Raw genomic sequence first — 22,875 nt, 5'->3', positions numbered from 1 at the left:
CATACATGGGGCTTGACTGGCTATCAGCCAATCGAAGACAGGATTCAGCTAGGGTGACCAGGGTAACCTGGCTCTGCTTCATGCATGTCTCACCCTCAAGGAGGCTAACCCAGACATGTATGTGTTTATGGTGACAGCAGTAGCACAAGAGTAAGTAGCAATACACCAGATGTTTGGAAATACATATGGCCCAGAAAGTACTTGAGAATGTACTTCAAAGGAGCATGAAAAAAAGAATACAGGGAGGAGTAAAAAACTAGTGTCATTTTTACAGTCTTTCATACCAAAGAAAAACAAGACAAGTACAGACAATTCATTGTTCAAACAGGTATTATTATTACTTGGGGGGAAAAACTTAAGATTTTTCTGGCCTTAGTTATAAATTAGGCTCTTATGGAGTATATGGGTTATCTTTCTTAAGACAGCTGTAAGATAGGGGCAAATGAGTTCTTTTATCCCCCCTCTCCCTTTTAACAATTATATTTTGTTGGTTTGGAGAGCCAGTTAAATGGCAATAGATTTTGGCTCAGGAAAGTTCAAATTTAGCCCAGAGGAATCCAACTTTGGCCCTGCTTAAATCAATTCAGGCCTTCTTCTGTTCCCAAGGTCAAGTTCTAAACATGAAGAAATCCATTTTAATTCCATTCTTGAAAAATAACTGCTAGCCAGTTATTGCCTATTAACTAATAGGCAAGTCAGCTAGTTTATCTGGCTAAGAGTATGGGACTAATAATATTCAAACCTTATATAATCCATATTCCTTTTAATGAAAAGCATAATATAATGGTGACCTCACTGAACCAAATCAGAAGTCCTAGATTCTAGATAAGGTTCTATCACTAATGAGTTGTGTGACCTTATAGGCAAGTTACTTAATCTCTTTAGGCCTCAACTGCCACATATATATTAATCAGGGACTGCTCTAAAGTACAATGTTTCAAATGTTCTATTTCCATAGTATATTAGCAGACATTACTTATTCAAATAAGTTTAAGAAATACTAACTTAAATAAAGTTCAAAATGTTTATTTCAGGACTTTTCAGCACTTTCATCTTGTGCCTTTTGAATCTCTAACAGGGGAATATAAGGTGCAGCAAACAAATTTTACCAATTACTCATTTATTCATAAAACCACGTGTCCCACTGAGTATACTTTGGGAAATGTACTGTTATTTCTAGCACCCACATGGGTGAAATTTAACAGTCAGTGTCCCAGAAAGAGGGCAACTTCAAATGAGGACATTTGAGAAAAATATAATAAAATTACTATTTACAAAGGTATAGGCAGGGTTTAGGAAAACCAGCAAGGTATAATGACCTACTCTGGGGCTATTAATACCCTGGACTCATCACGATATAAGTGAAAAGGGGTAAATGGAGGGAGCATGGGCCTGAAGTTAACTGGAATAACTGCTGGGAAAGGGATGCCTGATAGGATGACCTTCAGTAGAAGGACACACCCAACCCATGGTGACCTGCCAGGAAAGGAGCAAGGGAAATAAATAATTTCATTTTCCTTTCAACCTTCAATCTCCTGCAGTGCTTCCATTTGCTGATCCCAAGCAAAAGCCAGTGGTCAAGGGGACCTACCTCACAGAGCAGAGAGCAGAATGGGAAAGAGTGGAGGGTGGATCCAGAGGGCAAACAGAAGCTATTCAGCACAGTAGGGTTCCATTCACAAGCAGCTAGATTAGATGATTAAATGATGTCCTCAGGACTCAGTCTTTTTATCTCTCCACTCTGCTTTCTTTTGCTGGCTTCATTCTAAGGCAAGTTCTTGCCACCTGCAGCAGAGATGTCACCAGTAGCTCTAGGATTATATACATCATGCTTATTTCACAATTTCATAAAATAATAAAAAGAGTAAACACATTTATAGCACTTAAGTATATGCCAGCTGCTGTTGAAAGCCCCTTAGATACATTAATTCAGTTAAACCTCACCATAATCCTAAAATAGCTACTGTATTACCATCTCTTCAGAAATGAAGAAACTGACAAATGACTGGTAGGTGAAAAAAGAAAGCTGAGACTTAGATTTAGATAGTCTAGCTCTAGAGTCTGTGCTTTTAACCACTGCTTTTTGAAAAAGAAACCCTATCTCCTAGAGCAACCATATCACTTATCAAGAAGGATGTTGGGACATGTGCTCATCCCTGGATCAATCACTAGGCACTTTGCTTGCTAAACCGGGTCATACGTCCATCCCTATAATAGGACATGATTGCTAGCAATTTCTCCCTAAAAAAGATGCCAGGCAGATGAAAAAAGCAACAAATGTCCACCACAGACAGGGTGGACTTAAGAAGAAATAGCCCTATGCGACTGGAGCTACAATTCTAGTTCTGCCCATGTTTGCCATTAACCTTAAACAAATTACTTGAGGAGACTCTGTGAGTACAGGTGGAAAGATATGAAGATCTCTAAACAAATATCTAATTATATCTAATTACATATATATATAAATACAACACATTATTATATTAAAATATGGTAATAAAATTGAGATATGCCAAGTTGAATTTTTCAGCCAACACTATCTCTGAAAACTCCCTTAGAAATAACTTCATTTTAAAAAATATGAAGTAAAATAAATAAAACCTTATTTTTTCAAATGGTCTTACAGACATTATACAGAAATATTTCCTAGGAATAAACAAAGCACAGTTATAATTTTATTGATTTTAGCAAAATAAAATTACATTAAATGACTTCCTAAAAACTAATGGGTAAGTTTCCTTGTTTCCTTGTCTCCAGGGCATTTGGCATTCTTTACCAACTGGTGCATAAAAGAGTAGAAAAATAAAAGATTATCATATTGTCCTTTGTATTTCTCTTTTAAAATATCAGTATGATAATCTACCAGAAAGTAGTAAATGGCTTCAATTGTGGAAAGGAAGGTATCTGGCTTTCCTTTTTGATGGCGCCAAAAGCAAGTTTTTCTTGTTTTCAACTCAACTTGTAGCAACCCTGCCAAAAACAAATAAGAGAAGTATAAATATTTCCTGTTAACCACAGGGTGTGGTACAATAATAATTTCCCTTAATTACTTTAAGGATTTTCTTTAAATTCCTTCAATCCCAATTCCAAATAGGATATTTTCTCAAATGTATTAAGGTATATACGGAAGCAATATAAAACACAGGATGAAATCTTACCCATGACAGTTATGTATAAGTCTTGGACCTGTAGCAAATTGGTTAAAAGTAGTTAACATTTAAGATGTTCATCTCTTTCTGTCTTCTACTTGCCAGTGTCTTTTTTGACTTTAATCTGTGACAGGACTAAATTCATCAATTTTCAGAAGAGTTTCATTTCCTTGATAAACTGACATTTAAAATATTGTTCTGAAATTCACTGAGACCAGGTAGGCAGGTTAGTGGTCCTTAATACTGTTAAAACTACTTCTGGATTATCACTTTTTGGCTATTATGTTCATGAACAGAGTACCTAGAGCTGTTTAATTAGCTGTCACATCTGTGTTTCAGAGACTCAATAACGCAGTCAGCTAATGCCTTGCTCCTGCATATTTAAAGAGGAAATGACTCATGAAATCATACAATAGTACTCTCATCTCTTACAACTCACATGTCAACATACAAACCCAGAATGCTTTTAGTACCTTAGACCAATACTCAGACTCACATTATATTTAGTTTGCAAATACTTTCTAAAAATCGTATTTTATTTTAAAGTGAGAAATAAAAGTGAAGAAGGTAATACCAAAATTGGCCCACTGACCCAGACTAGGAACCTCTGAGTCATCAATGATCTCCTACTATCACGCCTCACTTTAACTTAACAGCTACCTAAGAAATGTGGCAGAGAATGACAAGAAATAAATAATATAAAAACATATCAAGATATTAAGAGATATGAAGGATCAAATATATATCTAATAGGAGTTCTGTGGGAGACAGCAAAGAGAATGGATGAGAGATAGCATTTAAAGAGATAATGCCTATGACTGTTTCAGAAACTATTTTAAAAAATGCAAAGTCACAGATACATGACATAATGTATCTCAAGGAGGATAAATACAAAGAAATCAGTGCAGAGATCCTCCTTATAGTAGTGTAACTGCAAAAGAGCAAGACTAAAGAGAATATTTTTAAAGTAGCCATTGAGAACAGATAGATCATATACAAAAGAAAGGTAATCAAAATGACAGGAGACTTTTTATTAGGAACAATAAAATATTGAAGACTCTGGAATAAAATCTTCAAAGTGCCAAGAGGAAATAACTGGCAACCTAAAATTACCTACCCAGCAGAACTATATATCAAGAACAAGAGTGAAAAATATTAATAGACAAACAAAAATATGCCAATAAACATATACCAACTGGAGATCCAATGGAATGAATTTCTAGATGTATTTCAGAAAAAACAGTCTGAGTTATAAGAATGGTGAGCAAAGAAAATGGTAAACGTCTATGCAAATCCAAAGAAATGATGCCAGTATTAAAGAAAAACAATAATAATATCTAATTTGTGGCCTGAAAATAGAAGACAGAACAAAAAATAATGAAGAAAATAACAATAACTAGCAGGGGGATGAATCAAGCTTAAGTGTATTAAGGTCTTACAGTGTTCAAAAGGAGAGGTAAAAATATTGTTTGACTTTGAATTTTTTTAAGTTACATGTGCATAGTACAATTCCCTAAAAGAACCAAAATAGGAACATTAAAAAATGGAATATGAAAAATAAAAAGAAAAGCCAGGAAAAGAAAAAAGTAGTAAAGAGCAAGATAAATAAAAATAAAATTAAGATGATAGAAATAGGTCCAAATAAATCAATACTCACAGCAAATACAAACTGATTAAACCTGCCATTTAAAAGACAATGATTATCAGACTGAAATACAACAGGGATGACCTCCACAAGCCTTCCATTCAATACTGCACTGGAGGTCTTAGTTAACACAGCAATACAAAAATAATAAATTAATTAGATGCACAAGAACTGAAAAGGAAGAAACACCTCTGACATACACAGAAAATATTTTTTTACATCTATGAACAAATTATTAGAAATATCTTGGGGTAGAGAGGATTTTTAAAAGACACAAAAGTGGTAAACATGAAAGATGGATAAATTCTACACTAAGAATTTCAGCTCCTCAAAAGATAAAGAAATTTAAAAGAGGAGCCACAAACTGCAAGAAGATATTTCAAACATTATTATCTATATTCTAGAATATATAAAGAATTTATACAAATAAATAAGAAAAACGAAACACTATAAAGATGGACATAGATAGTTCATAGAACAGGACATGTGTATGGCCAAATAAGCAAACAAAATGATGCTCAGTCCAATTGGTAATTAGAGAAAGGCACATTATCAATACAATGAGATACCACTTTATACCCACTCTATTGGCAAAAATCAAACATTTGGCAAGACAATGGTAGGAGGGATTATGATCGATGGGAACTCTTACACATTAATTATGGGAGTATAAATTTGTATACCCACACTTTGGAAAACAGGTGGCATTATCTCGGAAAACTGAACATTCTTATATGTAACAACAGAGCTATTCCGCTTCTAGGTTCGTTTCCTAGAGGAAGCTTGCACATGTGCAAGAATGTTCATAGTAGCACTGTGTGTAACAGCAAAAACTAGAAATAATTCAATTGTGTCACCAACAGGAGACAGAGTAAACTGTAGTATATTCACACAATCAGATATTACACAGCAGTGAAAATGAATAAACTCTAGCTACAAATTTAGAAACAAAATGGTAAGTTTACAATGTGAGTCCTGAAAACCACATACAGGTCAAAAAAAGCAAAACTAAATAATAATTTAATCTAAAAAGAGCAAATCTTCTTTAATTGAAGTATGCCGTATGATATTGTATGTTACAAATTTCTAATACTGTGATTCACCATTTTTAAAGGTTATACTCCATTTATAGTTATTATAAAATATTGGCTATATTTCCTGTGTTTTACAATATATCCTTGTAGCTTATTTTATACTTAATAGTTTGTATCTCTTACTCCCCTACCCCTCTATTGCCCCTCCCCCCCTTCCCTCTCCCCACTGGTAACCATCGGTTTGTTCTCTCTGTGAGTTTGCTTCTCTTTTGTTATATTCACTAGTTTGTTGTATTTTTTAGATTCCGCATATAAGTGATATCATACAGCATGTCTTTCCCTGTCTGCCTTATTTCCCTTAGCATAATGCCCTCCAAGTCCATCCATGTTGCTGCAAATAGCAAAATTTCATTCTTTTTTATGGCTGAGTAGTATTCTATTCTGTGTGTATGTTCGTATGTGTTTATGTGTGTGTGTATATATATATATATATATATATATATATATATATATATACACACACACATACATACATACATGCCATGTATTCTTTATCCATTCATCTGTTGATGGACACTTGGGTTGCTTCCATAACTTGGCAATTGTAAATAATGCTGCTATGAACACTGGGGTGCATATGTCTTTCAATTAGTGTTTTTAGTTTTTTAAAAATATATATCCAGGAGTGGAATTGCTGGATAATATGGTAGTTCAATTTTTAGTTTTTTGAGAAACCTCCACTGTTTTCCATAGTGGCTGCACCAATTTACATTCCCACTAGCAGTGCACGAGAGTTCCCTTTTCTCCACAACTTCACCAACATTTGTTACTTGTGTTCTTTTTGATGATAGCCATTCTGACAGGTGTGAGGTGATATCTCATTGTGGTTTTGATTTGTATTTCCCTAATGATTAGCATCACTTCATGTGTCTGTTGGCCATCTGTATTCCCTCCTTGGAAAAATGTCTATTCAGTTCTTCTGTCCATTTTTTAATCAGATTATTTGCTTTTTGATGTGATGAGCTGTTTATATATGTTGGATATCACTCTCTTATCAGGCATATCATTTGCAAATATTTTCTTCCATTCAATAGGTTGTCTTTTCATTTTGTTGATGGTGTCCTCTGTTGTACAAAACCTTATAAGTTTAATTAGGTCCCATTTATTTATTTTTGCTTTTATTTCCTTTGCTTTAGGAGATGGATCCAAAAAAATATTGCTCTGATTTATGTCAAAGAGTGTTCTGCCTATGTTTTCCTTTATTAAAGTATCTGGTCTTACATCTAAGTCTTTAATCCATTTTGAGTTTATTTTTGTATACGATGTTAGAGGATGTTCTAATTTCATTCTTTTTCATGTAGCTCTCCAGTTTTCCCAGCACCGCTTATTGAAGTGATGAATGCTAGTTTTAACAATTTTGAGTCCTTCTCCAACAAAAAGAAGCCATCCTTCCCCACTGCATTCCCCCAAGCCTTTCTGTGGTGGACCTTCAAGGATGTTATGCCATTTTTCACTTGAGGGCTTACATTTTATGATTAAATTAGGCACTCAAACTTCAAATGTTTTATTTTGACAGCAGTAAAACATCTACAGCTCTCTGTCTGTAAAGTCTGGCAAAACAGTATGTTACATTGTTAAGGGGATTCTTAATCTCAACATTCATAATAAGATAACAGAAACAAACATTCCAATACACTACATTTGGGGGTTTAAACTGAGGTTTAGAGTTGGTTTGTTCAGTTTAATCCTATCAAATGATAAACCGTTTTAAAACCTAATGGCAATGATTTATAACAAAAAACGGCTGTTTCTTGTGGAAGTAACTTGGCTTATCTGGAAACTGGTATTTCACATATGTAGAGATTATAAATATGCCAAGCCCTAAATATTTCTTGTGGTGCAATGAGGAGCCAGAAGAGGCAGGGGGTGAAATAGGGCACGCAGAGAAGACTGACTCTAGAAATCCATTTACTTCATGATTTTGAAGGGTTTAAGAAATCCCTTTTAAAATTCTGATGTAGCACAGAATTGAAATATATGATACTTTCTATGTGATCTGAGAAACAGAAATTTTTTGTACAAATGTGATTTGAAGCCTTAAGCACAACGGCTGAAAACATTTGAATTGTACCTCAATAGTTCCTTTTACAATTTTTTCAAGTGTTATCACTTATGTTCTTCACTTGACCTTTTCAATTACCATATAAAGTAATTTAAAGAAAAGGCTCAGGAAAATCTTCAAACTGAGGAGTAACTTGCTGCTGTAACCATCCAAAGTAACGTGGCAGGCAGTACTCCAAAGAGCGGGACTTTAGGGTTTCATCTATTAAACATTAGCAACAACACTGCAAATCTTATGCTCCGTCATCTTTCTCTGTCTCTGTCTCATACACACACACACACACACACACACACACACACACACACACACACACTTCTTTGTCTCTATCTCTCTGCCTATCTGTCATACACACATACACCCAAGCACACAGAATTAGAATGACAAAGCAATCTTTCTAACATGTATGCTGTTTTCAAGAGATATAAAGGATATAAATAAAGTTAGGTAAATCTAGCATTGTCGCTCACTTTAGCTTGGGACTAATTATCACAGGATTCCAAAAAGTGTCATAAACTTTCTTTTCTAGAGGATGGATATTTTTAACAATTGCCTGGGAGAAGCTCTCCCAGTTTGTAACTGTTTTGGAAACTGCCTAATACCAACTGGGTAGCTCTTTTGTTTTCTAATCATACATGGTACACAAATAAAGCCATCAAAGAGCTAGAAATAAACCTAAAGTTTTTAGAGAAACTACTGAGAAAGACTGAAGAACTGAGTAAGGTGCAAGGGAACAAGACAAGTAACATTCTTCATATTACTAGTTGTGTTATTGGGCAAGTAAAGCAACTTTTTTAAACCATTATTATTAGACACTAAGCTTTTCACTCTAAGAGAAAAACATACAAACATAAAACAAAGAAAGTAATGTTAAATCTGAATTGGAATTATCCATGTGAACTCATAATATATATCTATTTATTTCTTTTGGCTCTGTCCACTGAAGCAATGACATCCAAGCAGTAATAAATTTACCAGATCTTGGTTTCTAATACCATTCCCCACTAAAAGAACCACAGCTCCTTCAAGTAATTAATTCTAGGTCTGGGGCAGGAAAAAATGTACAAGTGAACTTGGGATATCCTGTTGTAACAGAAAGACTAATTAGGCCGTGCCACAAAGGACTTGAAGGGCTCCCAATAGCAAAATTTTAGACAATTTGGACATCAAAAAGAATACAATCATGATACATTATAATACACTGAACTAAAAGGAAATCCATAAGACCACAGTGATCTCAAAAAGAGAAAAAAGGAAGAGGGAAAAAAGAAAAGCTCTTCTTTACATAAGAATGCCAGCTAACAAATGTAGAAGAAATAATAATATTAAAATTTCATCATTTTGTAATCCTTAATGTAATTACTGATTTAGGCAACAGTCATCAATAAATACTAAAACCACTCAGTAAAAAGCAGTTGGGAATAGTTCACCGTCTTAAAGCATCACCCCACAGATTACTACTAATTTCAATGAAGAAAATAACCTTTATAATGGAGAAATTTGGCAATCACCACTTTAATCAAGGAATTAAAGTTATCAGCAGTAATGGAACAACTTACATTATATCCTCCTGATCTGATGTATACAACCTGAGCTCTGAATAGGTTAACCATATAATTAATCAGCCAAACAGCTTCATTTCTGAGAGTGAAAGGGGATGCTATTAATAATTATATCAAAACAATAGATATAAACTGGAATTGTCATGGACAACCCTGTATTTATCCTTATCTGAAGTATCCTTGCAAAAATATTTAAACTGAATCTAATATTGAAACATTCAGACAATTGACCTATCCTCTTCACACAAGTCTAAGTCATGAAAAACAAAAACAGGGGACTGTTCTACATTAAAAGAGACTAAAGAGACATAATAACCAAATGCAATTTGAGTTTACATGCTGCATCAGAGGAAAAGAGCTACAACAGATATTTTGGGGTTAATTAGGGAAATATGAATACGGACTGCATATGAGATATCACAGAACTTTTCTTAATTTTCTTAGAGTGATAACGGTATAGTGATTATGCAATTATTCTTAAAAGTTGTACACTTAGGTATTTAAGGGTGATGTATTGCAAAGCCTGCAACTTACTTTCAAATGGTTCAACCAAAAACGTATATGATATCTAAGTGCACAAACATACATATAATAGAGAAGGAAAAATAAAGCAACTGTGGCAAAATGTATGTGTATTCAATGCAACTCTTCTTGCAATAAATCTGTAGGTTTGAAGTTCTTTGAAATGAAAGTTGGGGGACAGAACAATCAAAAACATGCAACATTTTTTTTCTTACCTTGCAGTCTCTCATCAGTGAATATTTTGTTTGTTTGGTTCCAGGTGCTATCTATGAATACAATTTTTTTCAGTGTTGTGTCTTTGTACTTGCTGTCATTCAAATCCTGTTCTTCAGTTTTCTTGCGTTTAATGAATGGCTTGTCAAGGTCATCATTTTTGCCTCCAACATTATTTTGAATCTTTTCTTGGAGATGAAAAGAAATTTCTTTTACTGAAACAGAGTTAGGTCCAGGAAAAACAAGTGCAACCTAAAGCAAAGAAGCTTAAGTTAGTAGTGTGCTATTATGATCTTCAAAATTAATAAACTCTGACTTAAAACTTTAAGAGGAAAAAATACATTGAGTATCTGAAAAACAAGCATTAGGTTCTATTATATGTGCCTCTTTAATATATATGGTAAAGTTTTTGGCTCTTCCCTAGTAATTTATAATCATAATACACTACCTAGAATTATTTTTGTACTTCAAAATAAGTTATTCACCTATTGAGAGAAGCTCAGTTAATTGTACCTTAAATCAAAAAACTAAAGTCTATAATATTTCATAAGATAAAAGGCAAAGTATGGGGTACTTTGTAAAAGAACCATTGAAAAGTGCTCAATAATTAAATACCATTTTCACCTATAATAAGCAACGATAAAACAAATGATACAGCCAATGCTGGTGAGGAAATGGTGTAATAGGCCTTTACAGCCATTACTGACATCAGGTTTAAATAGTATAACTCTTCGTGAAAGCAATTTGGCAATTTAAGTCAAGAGTCTTAGAAATGTTCATACCCTTTGGTCAAATAATTTCACATATGGGAATTTATCTTAATAAAATAATTCTAAACACACGCCATACTCACAATACCCAGAATATTTGTTAAAGTATACTTATTACAGTGAAAAACTAAAACTAAAGAAATCTAACTTTCAAGGAATAATTCAGTAAATTATGGCACCTCCTTTCTTTCAGTATGTTTTTACTGAGAACTTATATACTGTACTGTATATCCAAAGTATAAAAACTCCTGCCACAAAGCAGGCACCCAGTAAATATCTGTTAAATAAACAAATGTTGATAGAATCACAGATGTTATCCTCCATACGTTTCTCTATTTCCCAAGTTTTCTCGAATGAAAATGTATCATTTTTAATATGAAAAAATAAATATTAAAATAAACTTTAAAATCTTGAATTTATAAACTTCGACATTATAAAAGTTTTTCAGACATTCACGATGCATGCCTACATATCCCCCATACCCAATAAGCAAAGTCCAGGGCTTTTTAGTTTTCTTGGACTATAATCATGTCACATCTTTTTATATTACCTAGCACTGTGTTCTATTTAATTGACATAGATGATAACCTAGCTGACCAGAGAACGAAGTACAAATATATTCCTAGATCCGAAACTCATATATTATTTACAAACACAACTTTCTATAAACTCAACCAAAAAATATAAATATATTGATAGGAAAGGAAAAACTTACCAAGTTCTTCCTTGAACAAATGAATGTATTTTTAATTTTGCTTCTAAATTAACCATACCAACAAATGTTCCCCCAAGAGACCTAAAAGGGTTTATGTGCTTCTTTCAGAAGTATTCAAGCCCTAGTTTTTTGAGATCTATTGCAACATCACTTTTCAACAAGACCAGCTGTCACTAACGTGACCATTTCAACTATGTGAAAACCAATTAAGAATCTAGAAATGAGTAAGGAAGGCCTCTGAGTAGCCAAAAGAAATATTACAAAGGCCATGTACTAATGCTCTTAATTTAGAGAGAATTTCTAAAAATCCTTCTACCTTAGTCTGTCTCTTCTTCTGGAGAAATTCCAACAACATTTGTAATCTGGTTTCTCAGTTTGTATCAAATTAGACTATCTATGTGTAGTATAGGCAGGAGAATGGAGACGGGAGAAAAGTAAAAGCAGGCCTAGTAGTACTGGCAAAGAGTAAAAACCTGAAGAAATAATGCAAACAATAAAAAGTAGAAAGACAGACTCAAAAAAGCTCAACATCTAGGATCATTTGATCTTTGAAGACAATGGTGAAGTAAACTGTGCGTTGTTTAGTACTATATAAGATTTAACCCTAGATCACTGAACAAAATATTAAATTATGTTCAAGTAAGTTCAGAAAGGCAATGGGGTTTAAAATTCATTTTTTGATTCAACGTGAGAAGGTGTAAAAAAAAAAGATAAGCTGCCTACTTCATGGTCCTTTTCTTCATATTCTGGAATACAAGGATATGTATAAATATTCACAAATTCAGGTGCTAAGAGTTTTGCATGTATAGCAGTGCTTTTGCCGTCTGTTTCATTTGGATGTTTAATGATGTCAATCTTCAATGGAAGCTAAAATTTAAAGAAAAAAGACAAATGAACAAAACAAATATAAAAATTCTAATTTTTACATTAACAAAAATGGTCTTTAAAGCTTAAATAGCAAGTTCACACTAAGATCCTATAAATACAATTATGGATTGAAAAGTCATACTTTTCTAGAACAAATACTAAGAATGGTAACAGTCATAAAGGAAACACAAATTTATTCCTCAATATTGTTAATCATGTACTAGAACAACTATTTTCAACTCATTTAACATAGAATCTTCTCTTATAGCAATGTTCCAATGTCACTTTCATTTAAATCACATTGGCACTGAGTCATATTCTTTGCATTTCAATATCTGTGCCAAGGACATTTTTTATAATTCCTATAAACTTTTAGGTCTATTAATTTTACAATATATTAAAAGGAAACATAAGTTTGGGCAAAAGCTTTAGATCTAAAACTCAAGCTAAAATTTTGTTCCTTAAACATCTTCTGAGGTCAAAGGTATTATCTTTTATTTTAACATCATGATTCTCAGCCTAATTAACAGCACAAGTGAAATTAATTATTAACTGGAAAAAACAGTAACAGAATGGTTCTAGGAGGTACACTCTTTATATAAGAAATAACTCTCTTCAAAATCATTTTGCCTATTTTCCTTAAGGTTTCATTATTTAATTACTATGAACTATGTCCTGTCTCTACGCAAAAATAATATTATCTGCAAATTTCTTGAGTTAGATTTTTCTATTATTTCACTGACTTGTTTGGTTTAGTTTTCTGTATAATGCTTGTACAAGTCCTGCATTCAGCCATGATTATGAAAATAAAAGACAAGTCATATCTCCCCCATTATATATATGAAAGTCTCTGAGATGGATTCTTCGCTGTAGAGTTCAAATGACTTGTTATGATAAGCACTCTTCCAGCTCCCATCCCACACTAAAAGGCAAGAATCTAGGCATTTACCCTGGGGCACATAGCTATTTTACCCTGGTTACAAAATAGTTACAAAACTATTTTTCTTGTTTTTTAAAACAGCTTTATTAAAGAGATAAAATTGATACAATAAATATATTTAAAGTGTACAATATAATGAGTTTTAACATGTTACACCTTTGCACTCATCACCACAATGAAGATAATGAACAAATCCATCACCCCCAAAAGTCTTCCTGTGCCTCCCTCCTTCCCCTTTTCCCCATCAACTACCACCCACAATCCTTAGACAACCATTGATCTGCTACCACTATAAGTTAGTTTGTATTTTCTAGAATTTTGTATAAATGAAATCATAAAATATGTACTCTTTTCATCTGATTTCTTTCACTTAGAATAATTATTGTGAGATTCACCCATGCTGTGTGTATCATTAACTCCAGAACTGTTTTTTAAAGGGGCAGTTGCTGTATGCTACTAGATGATCCCAACCGTACATAGTTTATCTTTCAGGATAATTATATGGAAAGAGGACAGTATATACCCTAGAAGGGTCATAAATATCCCAAATAGTTTTCAATCTAGGGTTTCAAACCCCATGTCTCCTACCCTCCCACTCAGGCCTAGTGATCATTTATAAGTTGGAGCCAATTGCTTCAAATCATCAAACCAACTTCTAGTTATAGAATATTTGCCATTTAAGTAGGCAGTTCACAAACGATTTTACATCAGTCTACCTCTGGCTGAACTCTACATCAGACTTTCCTCATGACGCTCAGTCCCAGCTGATACTACATTCCCTTTCCCCGGGGTCTCTCAGTACCAGCTCAGCATTATCTTAGCCCAGGTAAGGTAGGAAAGAGGAAAGAAGAAAAAGAAAGCAGGTCATGACAAAGTATTCTAATACTAATGAAATTGACTTTCTAATACGGCCGATGAGTAGAGCTGAAAATTCCAAAGGTAATCACCAACATTTCTGATCAGCTGGCTATCTCTGAAGGATATCATTTAAATCAAAAATGCAGGACTGGGGGATTCCCTGGTGGCGCAGTGGTTGAGAGTCCGCCTGCCAATGCAGGGGTCACGGGTTCGTGCCCCGGTCCGGGAGGATCCCACATGCCGCAGAGCGGCTGGGCCTGTGAGCCATGGCCGCTGAGCCTGCGCGTCCGGAGCCTGTGCTCCGCAATGGGAGAGGCCACAGCAGTGAGAGGCCCAAGTACCGCAAAAAAAACCAGGACTGAATGTTATTAATGTATTTCACAAATCATGAACCTAGCTATTATGGACTAACATCTACAAGTATAAAACAATTATGCCAAATTTGTGCCCAAAAAGTATTCCTGGGCGCCAGTCCAGGTATATTTAGTTCCCCCTGAGTAAGCCTGAGAATTATACTATGAAACAAAAGCCCAGACACGGGTCAAATCATGAAAATAGGTAAATATATGTTTGTGCTCTAGTTTGTACATTTTAAGGGAAGATACATCTTAAATAATGACAGGGTGCAGAGTAATACCACTAGAGTTGACCGGACTGAGTTCAAGTAGAAATGTTCTGTTTTCAAACATTTAAAGAAGATCAATCTGTTCTCTAACATCTATGTTTTCTATAAGAGATTTACCACAAATCTTTCTGCCCAAATTTATCAAAATGCCATTAGCAGAAAAACCTAAGCCTTTTTCCATGTGATTATCAACTTTCCCAAAGAGAGTCTTTTCAATTCTAGGACTCTAATAGAGCTGAAACTTTCTTTTATCTCATGATTTTTTTCTCCTTTTTTTTAAAAAAAACCAAGAGCACCTTTTACCTTTGCTTATGCATTTGTCACGACATTTAAAAAATTATACTCTGCATTAAAAAGATACATATTGTATATATGTGCCACATCTTCTTTATCCATTCATCCGATGATGGGCACTTAGGTTGTTTCCATCTCCGGGCTATTGTAAATAGAGCTGCAATGAACATTTTGGTACATGACTCTTTTTGAATTTTGGTTTTCTCAGGGTATATGCCCAGTAGTGGGATTGCTGGGTCATATGGTAGTTCTATTTGTAGTTTTTTAAGGAACCTCCATACTGTTCTCCATAGTGGCTAAACCAATTCACATTCCCACCAGCAGTGCAAGAGTGTTCCCTTTTCTCCACACCCTCTCGAGCATTTATTGTTTCTAGATTTTTTGATGATGGCCATTCTGACTGGTGTGAGATGATATCTCATTGTAGTTTTGATTACTCAGCCATAAAAAGAAACGAAACTGAGCTATTTGTAATGGGGTGGATAGACCTAGAGTCTGTCATACAGAGTGAAGTAAGTCAGAAAGAAAAAGACAAATACCGTATGCTAACACATATATATGGAATTTAAGAAAAAAAAATGTCATGAAGAACCTAGGGGTAAGGCAGGAATAAAGACGCAGACCTCCTAGAGAACGGACTTGAGGTTATGGGGAGGGGGAAGGGTGAGCTGTGACAGGGCGAGAGAGAGTCATGGACATATACACACTAACAAACGTAGTAAGGTAGACAGCTAGTGGGAAGCAGCCGCATGGCACAGGGATATTGGCTCTGTGCTTTGTGACAGCCTGGAGGGGTGGGATAGGGAGGGTGGGAGGGAGGGATACGCAAGAGGGAAGACATATGGGAACATATGTTTATGTATGACTGATTCACTTTGTTATAAAGCAGAAACTAACACACCATTGTAAAGCAATTATACCCCAATAAAGATGTTAAGAAAAAAAAAAGTCATTTGGAGATATAAAATAGATAGCTAGTGGGAAGCAGCTGCATCGCACAGGGAGATCAGCTCAGTGCTTTGTGACCACTTAGAGGGGTGGGATAGGGAGGGTGAGAGGGAGATGCAAGAGGGAGGGGATATGGGTACATATGTATACATATAGCTGATTCACTTTGTTACACAGCAGAAACTAACACAACATTGTAAAGCAATTATACTCCAATAAAGATGTTAAAAAAAAGAATGATTATATGTATATGTGTAACTGAACCACTTTGCTGTACACCTGAAACTAACACAACATTGTAAATCAACTATACTCCAATAAAATTTAAAAAAAGTTATTTGGAGAACAATAGGAGAAATCTGAATTAAAAAAAAAGATACATATTTATGAATTTAATCCCTAGACTAAAATTTATAGCTTGGGAGGTACTTACTCATTATGTAGTCATCTTCCCTTCCCAAGCAGGCTATCTAAAAGCAAATGCTAAACAATTTGTAAAAATAAAGTCGAAATTAGAAATAAAATTTTGTAGAGTTTTTATTACTACTAATAGTAACAGTATTTTAGTATTTATATTAACATATAAAATTTTATTTCTGGCAATTAAAATAAAACACTTCAGAAAATTCTGCACCATCCAGTAGGCCATTTAGAGTTGATCAAACTCTTGGCATAGTGTTTTGAGTCATTTTGATTAAATAGTGGACGACCACTGATTTGAAAAATAATCCTCAATTATTAAATTCCTATGAAAACATTAGCTCTGCCAATATATTATTAACTTTTATTATTCTGATCTTCAATCCTTTTGAATAAAATATATCTTAAGATAAAACTTTTAATGGGATATTTTCTATATGTGGCTATGACATAAATAGATGAAATGATTCTGTGTATACCTCCAAAACTATACTTCAAAATGTAATATTCTTATAAGATAATGGCAACTTAAAAAGAATTATTGTCCTCAGGCTCTCAGTTTTTCTGAGGTAACTGTGAAGCTGATTGGATTCCATTCTTACTTATTCTTGGCCAGTAAACTTTCCAATAGCCTATAAGAGTGATCTGAGACCCCTAAGCAGACCATGGACTTGCCAAGGTGACACGTAGGCTAAACTACAATTCAAGTAACAAAATATGAGTGTTAAAGTATTTTTCTTACTTGAAAACTTAAATGAACCTTAAAATCACCACATTAAATATCTTTAAATATAGTTACAACTTTCATACTGGCAAGTTCTAATGAGTCCATGTGTAGGTTTGGTCTCTTTAAAGTTCTAACAGGCAGCAGTCAAATTTCATACACTATTTGATTTGCTCCTAAAGTTCGGGTCACTGTTAGGCAAGTTAACATACACAAAATAAATTTTTTGATTACGTAGACATGATGGTCTACAGACCTTTTATCTACTCAAAAATAGTCTTGGTAAGCAACAAGTATAAGGTAAGCAATCAACTCAAATCAATTTTTTAAATCTGGCTTTAAATCACAACAATTATAACACAGCCCAATGAGTAGGTCTTAGTCTTTCAATTTTAGTTTTGTTTAGTTTTGGTCACTGACATGTGCTCCATCTCCACGTACAGGATGGGGCTGAACTCATGATTTTGCCTAAGCAAAAATCAACCCTAGTTCCTTCAGGATATGTTTTCTCAAAGGGCAGTCCAAGGCCCTTGAGGCTCCTTCGTGTAGTCTGTAAACTTGTCTCTTGTAGTATTCAAGTTTATACCATGTTTTTTTCTATGTAGTAAATGAATTATAATCATTAATTTAAAAAAGTAACTGATTTCATTAAAAACAAGAGCATTCATCTCAGATGCAAGTGTTTTGGCAATGTGTGCCTCTTTTTCTAGAGACGAGGAAAAAAAATATAGGTTTACCAATCTACAGGATTAAACTTTCTATTAATACAATTCATTTTCATAATAATATCATTTATCAAGCTTATCAGTTATATTAGAGTAGGTATATATGAGACGTGTTTTTAAAATCTATTTTCCTACTTCCAAACAATTAAAGTTCTCACCAACCTTCACACGTGGTATCTGTTCAATAGGTACATTCTCAACTGGGACGTAACATGTATAGCAGTAGAACATTCTTGAACCACCACACTTGAGACATTTTGATCTTCCATTTTGCTGAGCTTTTTGAAGAACTTCTTGAGATGCTAAGCATAAGTTTTGAAGAGGATATTCTGCAGCTATGGATGTAGTTTGTGACTGTTGTATTTCCACAAATTTTGAATTATCTTCTTCCCTTTCTTTGAGAAATATAGGTGTATTGAGAGACATTTTTCATTCAGACCAAAGTTTAACTTTTATTTCTAAAACACATATCATAGATGCACTGAAAAAAAAAGTGGGAGGCAAAATAAAAAACAGAAAACATTTTACTCGCTGTTTCTACCAAAATAAATTACTCAATTTAATTCACAACTGTGTGCTGTTTTTAGTATTTATTAACAAACGTTAATAAGTTTTTTAAACCACTAAATTAGTATGCTTTAAAATACAAAATGAAAAAGCAATATATTCAAAACAATAAATTACCCTTTTAAGCTATTCCCTCCATAAAAATAGGAAGGCTCTTGCCTAGAAAAACTATTTCAAATATAAAGTTTAGGTATGAACGATCTATTTTTCAGTGACTATTTTTGTCCCAGAAACAGTAATTTTGTTTAATATTAGAAATGTAATGTTTTAATGTTAGTATCAGCCAGGAGAGTATCCAACCCTGTAAGCTCTGATTTCAATTAATATTATGTGATATCAGATCTCAGTCTGAACGCTAATGAAAATCCAAGGTTCCAGTGAAATCAGTAAAATTTAATGTTCTAAAAGATGTAGTCTTCTCCAACATAAATTAAAACACATAAAAATATAACTAAACATCCATTAAAATAAGAGGCATTCATTACCAATTATAACTTGTAAAATATCCCAAAAGGTGAAATACATGACTATATATAAAGATATATGCATATATATAAAGATTAAAGTGTAATCTTATAAATGTTAAAATTTTACAGAGTAATATCAATGTTCACCCACTCCAAGAATTCACACTGCTTTTCAAAAATATATACCATTCAGATTCTTCAGTTCTAGAGGTAAAATAGTAATTTTCCCACTTAAATATTTCCTTCAAAGAAGGATGATGGCTGCCAAAACTGTTATTCAAATATTTTGTAAGCACAATATACTTCGAGGGAGAAAAGAGACTGGGGCCCATTTGATTTGATATGCATTCCAAAGCTGTAAAATGATTCTCATATTCTAAAGCCTTATGGCATTGTGGTGTTTAACTATGAGACTCCAGGCACTTTGAGTACAAACACTGACAGGAGAAACGCTGTGACTGCAACAGAAAACTTTCTGTGCTCTCCCAAACAGAAAGTGAACAGAGTCCAGTGGAACATAACATACAACATAACTTACTAACAAGAAGTTAGTGATACTAATTTAATTAGTCATCAGGAGCTTTTTATAGATTGTAAATCCCAGGGAGCTTGAGACCCAAATAAAGAAGTACAAAGAAAAAAGATGCTAGCCATTGAAGGAAAAGTAAAATATACTTGCCAAACTTACCCAAGGGGAAAGCCAAAATACAATAAATATTTTTGACGTGTACTGATTAGGTACAGGTTTACATTTTGGGTTGCTCAGAGAAAGTGATATTTGAAAATGATGATCCAACCCCTTCTTCTTGCCTCACAAATGGAAAACATTATCTGACCTCCACTCCAAATCATCTACCTAAAAAATGGCTTTTAACTTTGTCAATATGCCCTCAATGACTGAGAAAGTGCAGGACATTAAGCTGCCACCTTTTCTTGAGGCTCATATCCTTTTAACATTGCGTGACAGTCTTCGACCTTATCTCTAGGAAAATGTACTTACAGACACAACATTTTGCACACAATTTCAGGTGGTTTGCAGATTTCTAGAGTCCATCTACAAATCTGGGTAAAGAAATCTTGCCTAAGATCAAAAATTCATTCTAAGGACGGGAGCAGCCTTAAAAGACTGGGAAGAGATCCTATTAGTCTCCAGAAATCGGAGCTACAAATCCTTTGTGGGCCAAAAAAGGGTCAACACTCACAAGCCAACAGAGGTCTCATCACTACACTTAGGAAGTTAATTGGTACCTAAATCCTCTTGGTTTGGGTTTGTTCTGGTGTTGCCTGAGGTTCTTAAAAACATTTTTAGGCTAAGTCTTGAGTTACCCAGGTCATGGGGCTCAACCTAAAAAAGAAATTGGAGTGGTCTAATTCAACCTGACTCCATTTCTCTGGGTATTCCAGTAGCTATGTGCTGCCATACCAGGCCTACTGGGGAAGTATGCAGTCCCCAAGGGTGTCGTGAAAGTCAATGTGGTTGCCTGACATTCAATGAAATACTGCTGGTGAGCTTTTCTAGAGCCCCAAAGTGCACTCCTCCTGAGATGCCTCAGAAATACCCCCTGGGCTTCCCTGGTGGCGCAGTGGTTGAGAGTCCGCCTGCCGATGCAGGGGACACGGGTTCGTACCCCGGTCCGGGAAGATCCCACATGCCGCGGAGCGGCTAGGCCCGTGAGCCACGGTCGCTGGGCCTGCGCGTCCGGAGCCTGTGCTCCGCAACGGGAGAGGCCACAACAGTGAGAGGCCCGCGTACTGCAAAAAAAAAAAAAAAAAGAAATATCCCCCTATATTTCACTTGGACTTCCACGCATATAACTAAATGAATATCAGCAAAGCCTTATATAAAATGTCCTTCCTCTACAAAAATCAGACAACACAAATACCTTCAGACACTGAAAGGTAAATGCCGATGGCTCCCCGACGTGCCCCGCCTACACACTCCCACCTAGGGCTGAGGTGGCTACACAGAAGAGGCAGGCAGTTCCAAGTTAGGGGTGGCTCCCTCCAAAGGTCTCTAAAACCATATGACCAGGATATCTGTCCTGACCTAATCAACAGCCTGTCTCTAATATGTACAAATCATTTGTTGCAAACATGATGATTCAAAACTTTCAAAACATACTTGTTAACATCAAATATGTGTGGGAAATACAAGTGAAGTGGTGGGGGTTACTGAGAAAACATAAAAAAACTTTATTCCTAAGAAATTAACAAATATTTTTACCTTGATGGTTCACCCATCATTCTGCAACCTGGGTTGAAAACAAATTAATTTTTTCTCCTTCTACCCTCTTTATCCCCCAACTTAATCAAGTTGTATCAATTCTACCTTGCACATAATCCTCTATTTTTAGTCTCAAGGTCAGCATTCTAGATGGCCCATGGCCATCTAGAATCTCTTACACCTCTTTACTTTCATGCACTTATTACTAGTTTCACATACTGTACTTTAATTTGGAGTTACCTTTTAGTGAAACTATCCCTCCTAGCAGTCAGCTCTCCAACAGCAGAATTCTTTACGGATCTGTCCTGTTCCTATGTCTTAGGGCAGCATGAGGAATTGAACAAATACTTGTTAACTAAATCAAAACCATTCTGAAAAAGAAGTATCCACTATGCACCTGCTACTGAAGTATCTGACAAACATTTATGGGCCATCTGCAGCATGGCAGAATTAGCAGCCTGGCAGATTTTTTTTTTTTTTTCTAAAATAAAAATGGAAAAGGCTCCTAGCTACAAGTTGACTCAGTTCCCAATGGAACATTATATAAAACTCCCCTATTCTGTACTTTGGACCAATTCAGTACTAGATAAAACCTACTTCAATTTTTTTTCCCCTATTTTTAAGAACCTGGTCACATATGTACAGGTCCAACATCCATGTTAAAAAACCCAAGGTACCAACTTTTTCATACAGGTTAACAGCACCCTCCATACACACCACCCAACATGTGGTAGACAGTCTTGCCTTAGTTTTTCACGGTACATTGGGGCTCCGACAGAAGTAATTCTTAAAATATTGTGGTTTTGAGTCAAGCAGCGATTTAACATCCAACTTCGTGGAATTGGCAGCTTGCAGTGTTAATATACTTCCTGACTTATCCTACATTCCCCCCAAATAATTCAGCCATAAGGGACAGCCTCTTTGCTTATTATGTAATCATAACCTTAATATTTTAAATACATTGCATGGCACACTATGTCTGTACTAAGTTTCTCCTTCTCTGATAACCAATGCCCCCAAACCACTCCAAACACTAAAAAATAAAGAATAGGGTTCCTAGGGGACTAACTTTGCCTGGACAGACTTTTCTTGGGGTGGAATACACTGAAAAAAAATTTTTTTTAGGGAAAATTTGGACACCCTTTTCCCAGAGGGCCCACAAGATCTTAACGTAAGCGCCCGCGCAGAAACCAGGTCCCCGCTCACAAAGAGACACCCGGCACGACCTCCGGCAGGGCCCGGCCAAGGAGCTCCACTCTCGCAGCTGCCGGGCTCCGGCCAGACGTCTGGTCCCCACAGAGGCGCGGAGACCCAAACGAGGGATCTCGGTGGGACTCACACCTGCACAACCCACGGGTCCTCGCACGGCTCCACGCGTCTTCCGCTCCGCCCAGGACCACTGCGCGCGCCCGGCCCTAGTCCCGCCAGGCGCGGCGGAGCGCTTTCCGGGCGACACCGGAGGGAGGAGCCCAGCCGTTGCTAAGGCC

General features: G+C 35.3%; 1 protein-coding gene across 7 annotated transcripts; it reads right to left on the bottom strand.

The window, feature by feature from the left end:
- Positions 1 to 341: 341 nt before the first annotated feature.
- Positions 342 to 22,814, bottom strand: DTWD1 (DTW domain containing 1). Of its 7 annotated transcripts, none has more exons than XM_060005204.1 (6): positions 21,629 to 22,789; positions 18,293 to 18,611; positions 12,453 to 12,596; positions 10,247 to 10,496; positions 2,864 to 2,970; positions 342 to 1,785 (listed from the first exon to the last, which is right to left on the bottom strand). In XM_060005204.1, the coding sequence occupies exons 2-6, from the start codon at positions 18,554 to 18,556 to the stop codon at positions 1,729 to 1,731; spliced, it is 822 nt and encodes a 273-aa protein (XP_059861187.1). In that variant the 5' UTR covers positions 18,557 to 18,611; positions 21,629 to 22,789; the 3' UTR covers positions 342 to 1,728. The 7 variants fall into 7 exon arrangements, with proteins under 7 accessions (XP_059861187.1, XP_059861185.1, XP_059861189.1 ...); XM_060005202.1 differs by lacking the exon at positions 342 to 1,785 and having other exon boundaries at positions 2,663 to 2,970; positions 21,629 to 21,705; positions 22,730 to 22,814; XM_060005206.1 differs by lacking the exon at positions 342 to 1,785 and having other exon boundaries at positions 2,663 to 2,970; positions 18,293 to 18,525; positions 21,629 to 21,705; positions 22,730 to 22,813.
- Positions 22,815 to 22,875: the final 61 nt, after the last annotated feature.

This window comes from Delphinus delphis, chromosome 2, assembly GCF_949987515.2.
Source record: "Delphinus delphis chromosome 2, mDelDel1.2, whole genome shotgun sequence".
Lineage (NCBI taxonomy): Eukaryota > Metazoa > Chordata > Mammalia > Artiodactyla > Delphinidae > Delphinus > Delphinus delphis.
This window is presented reverse-complemented; position numbering and strand designations above follow the sequence as displayed.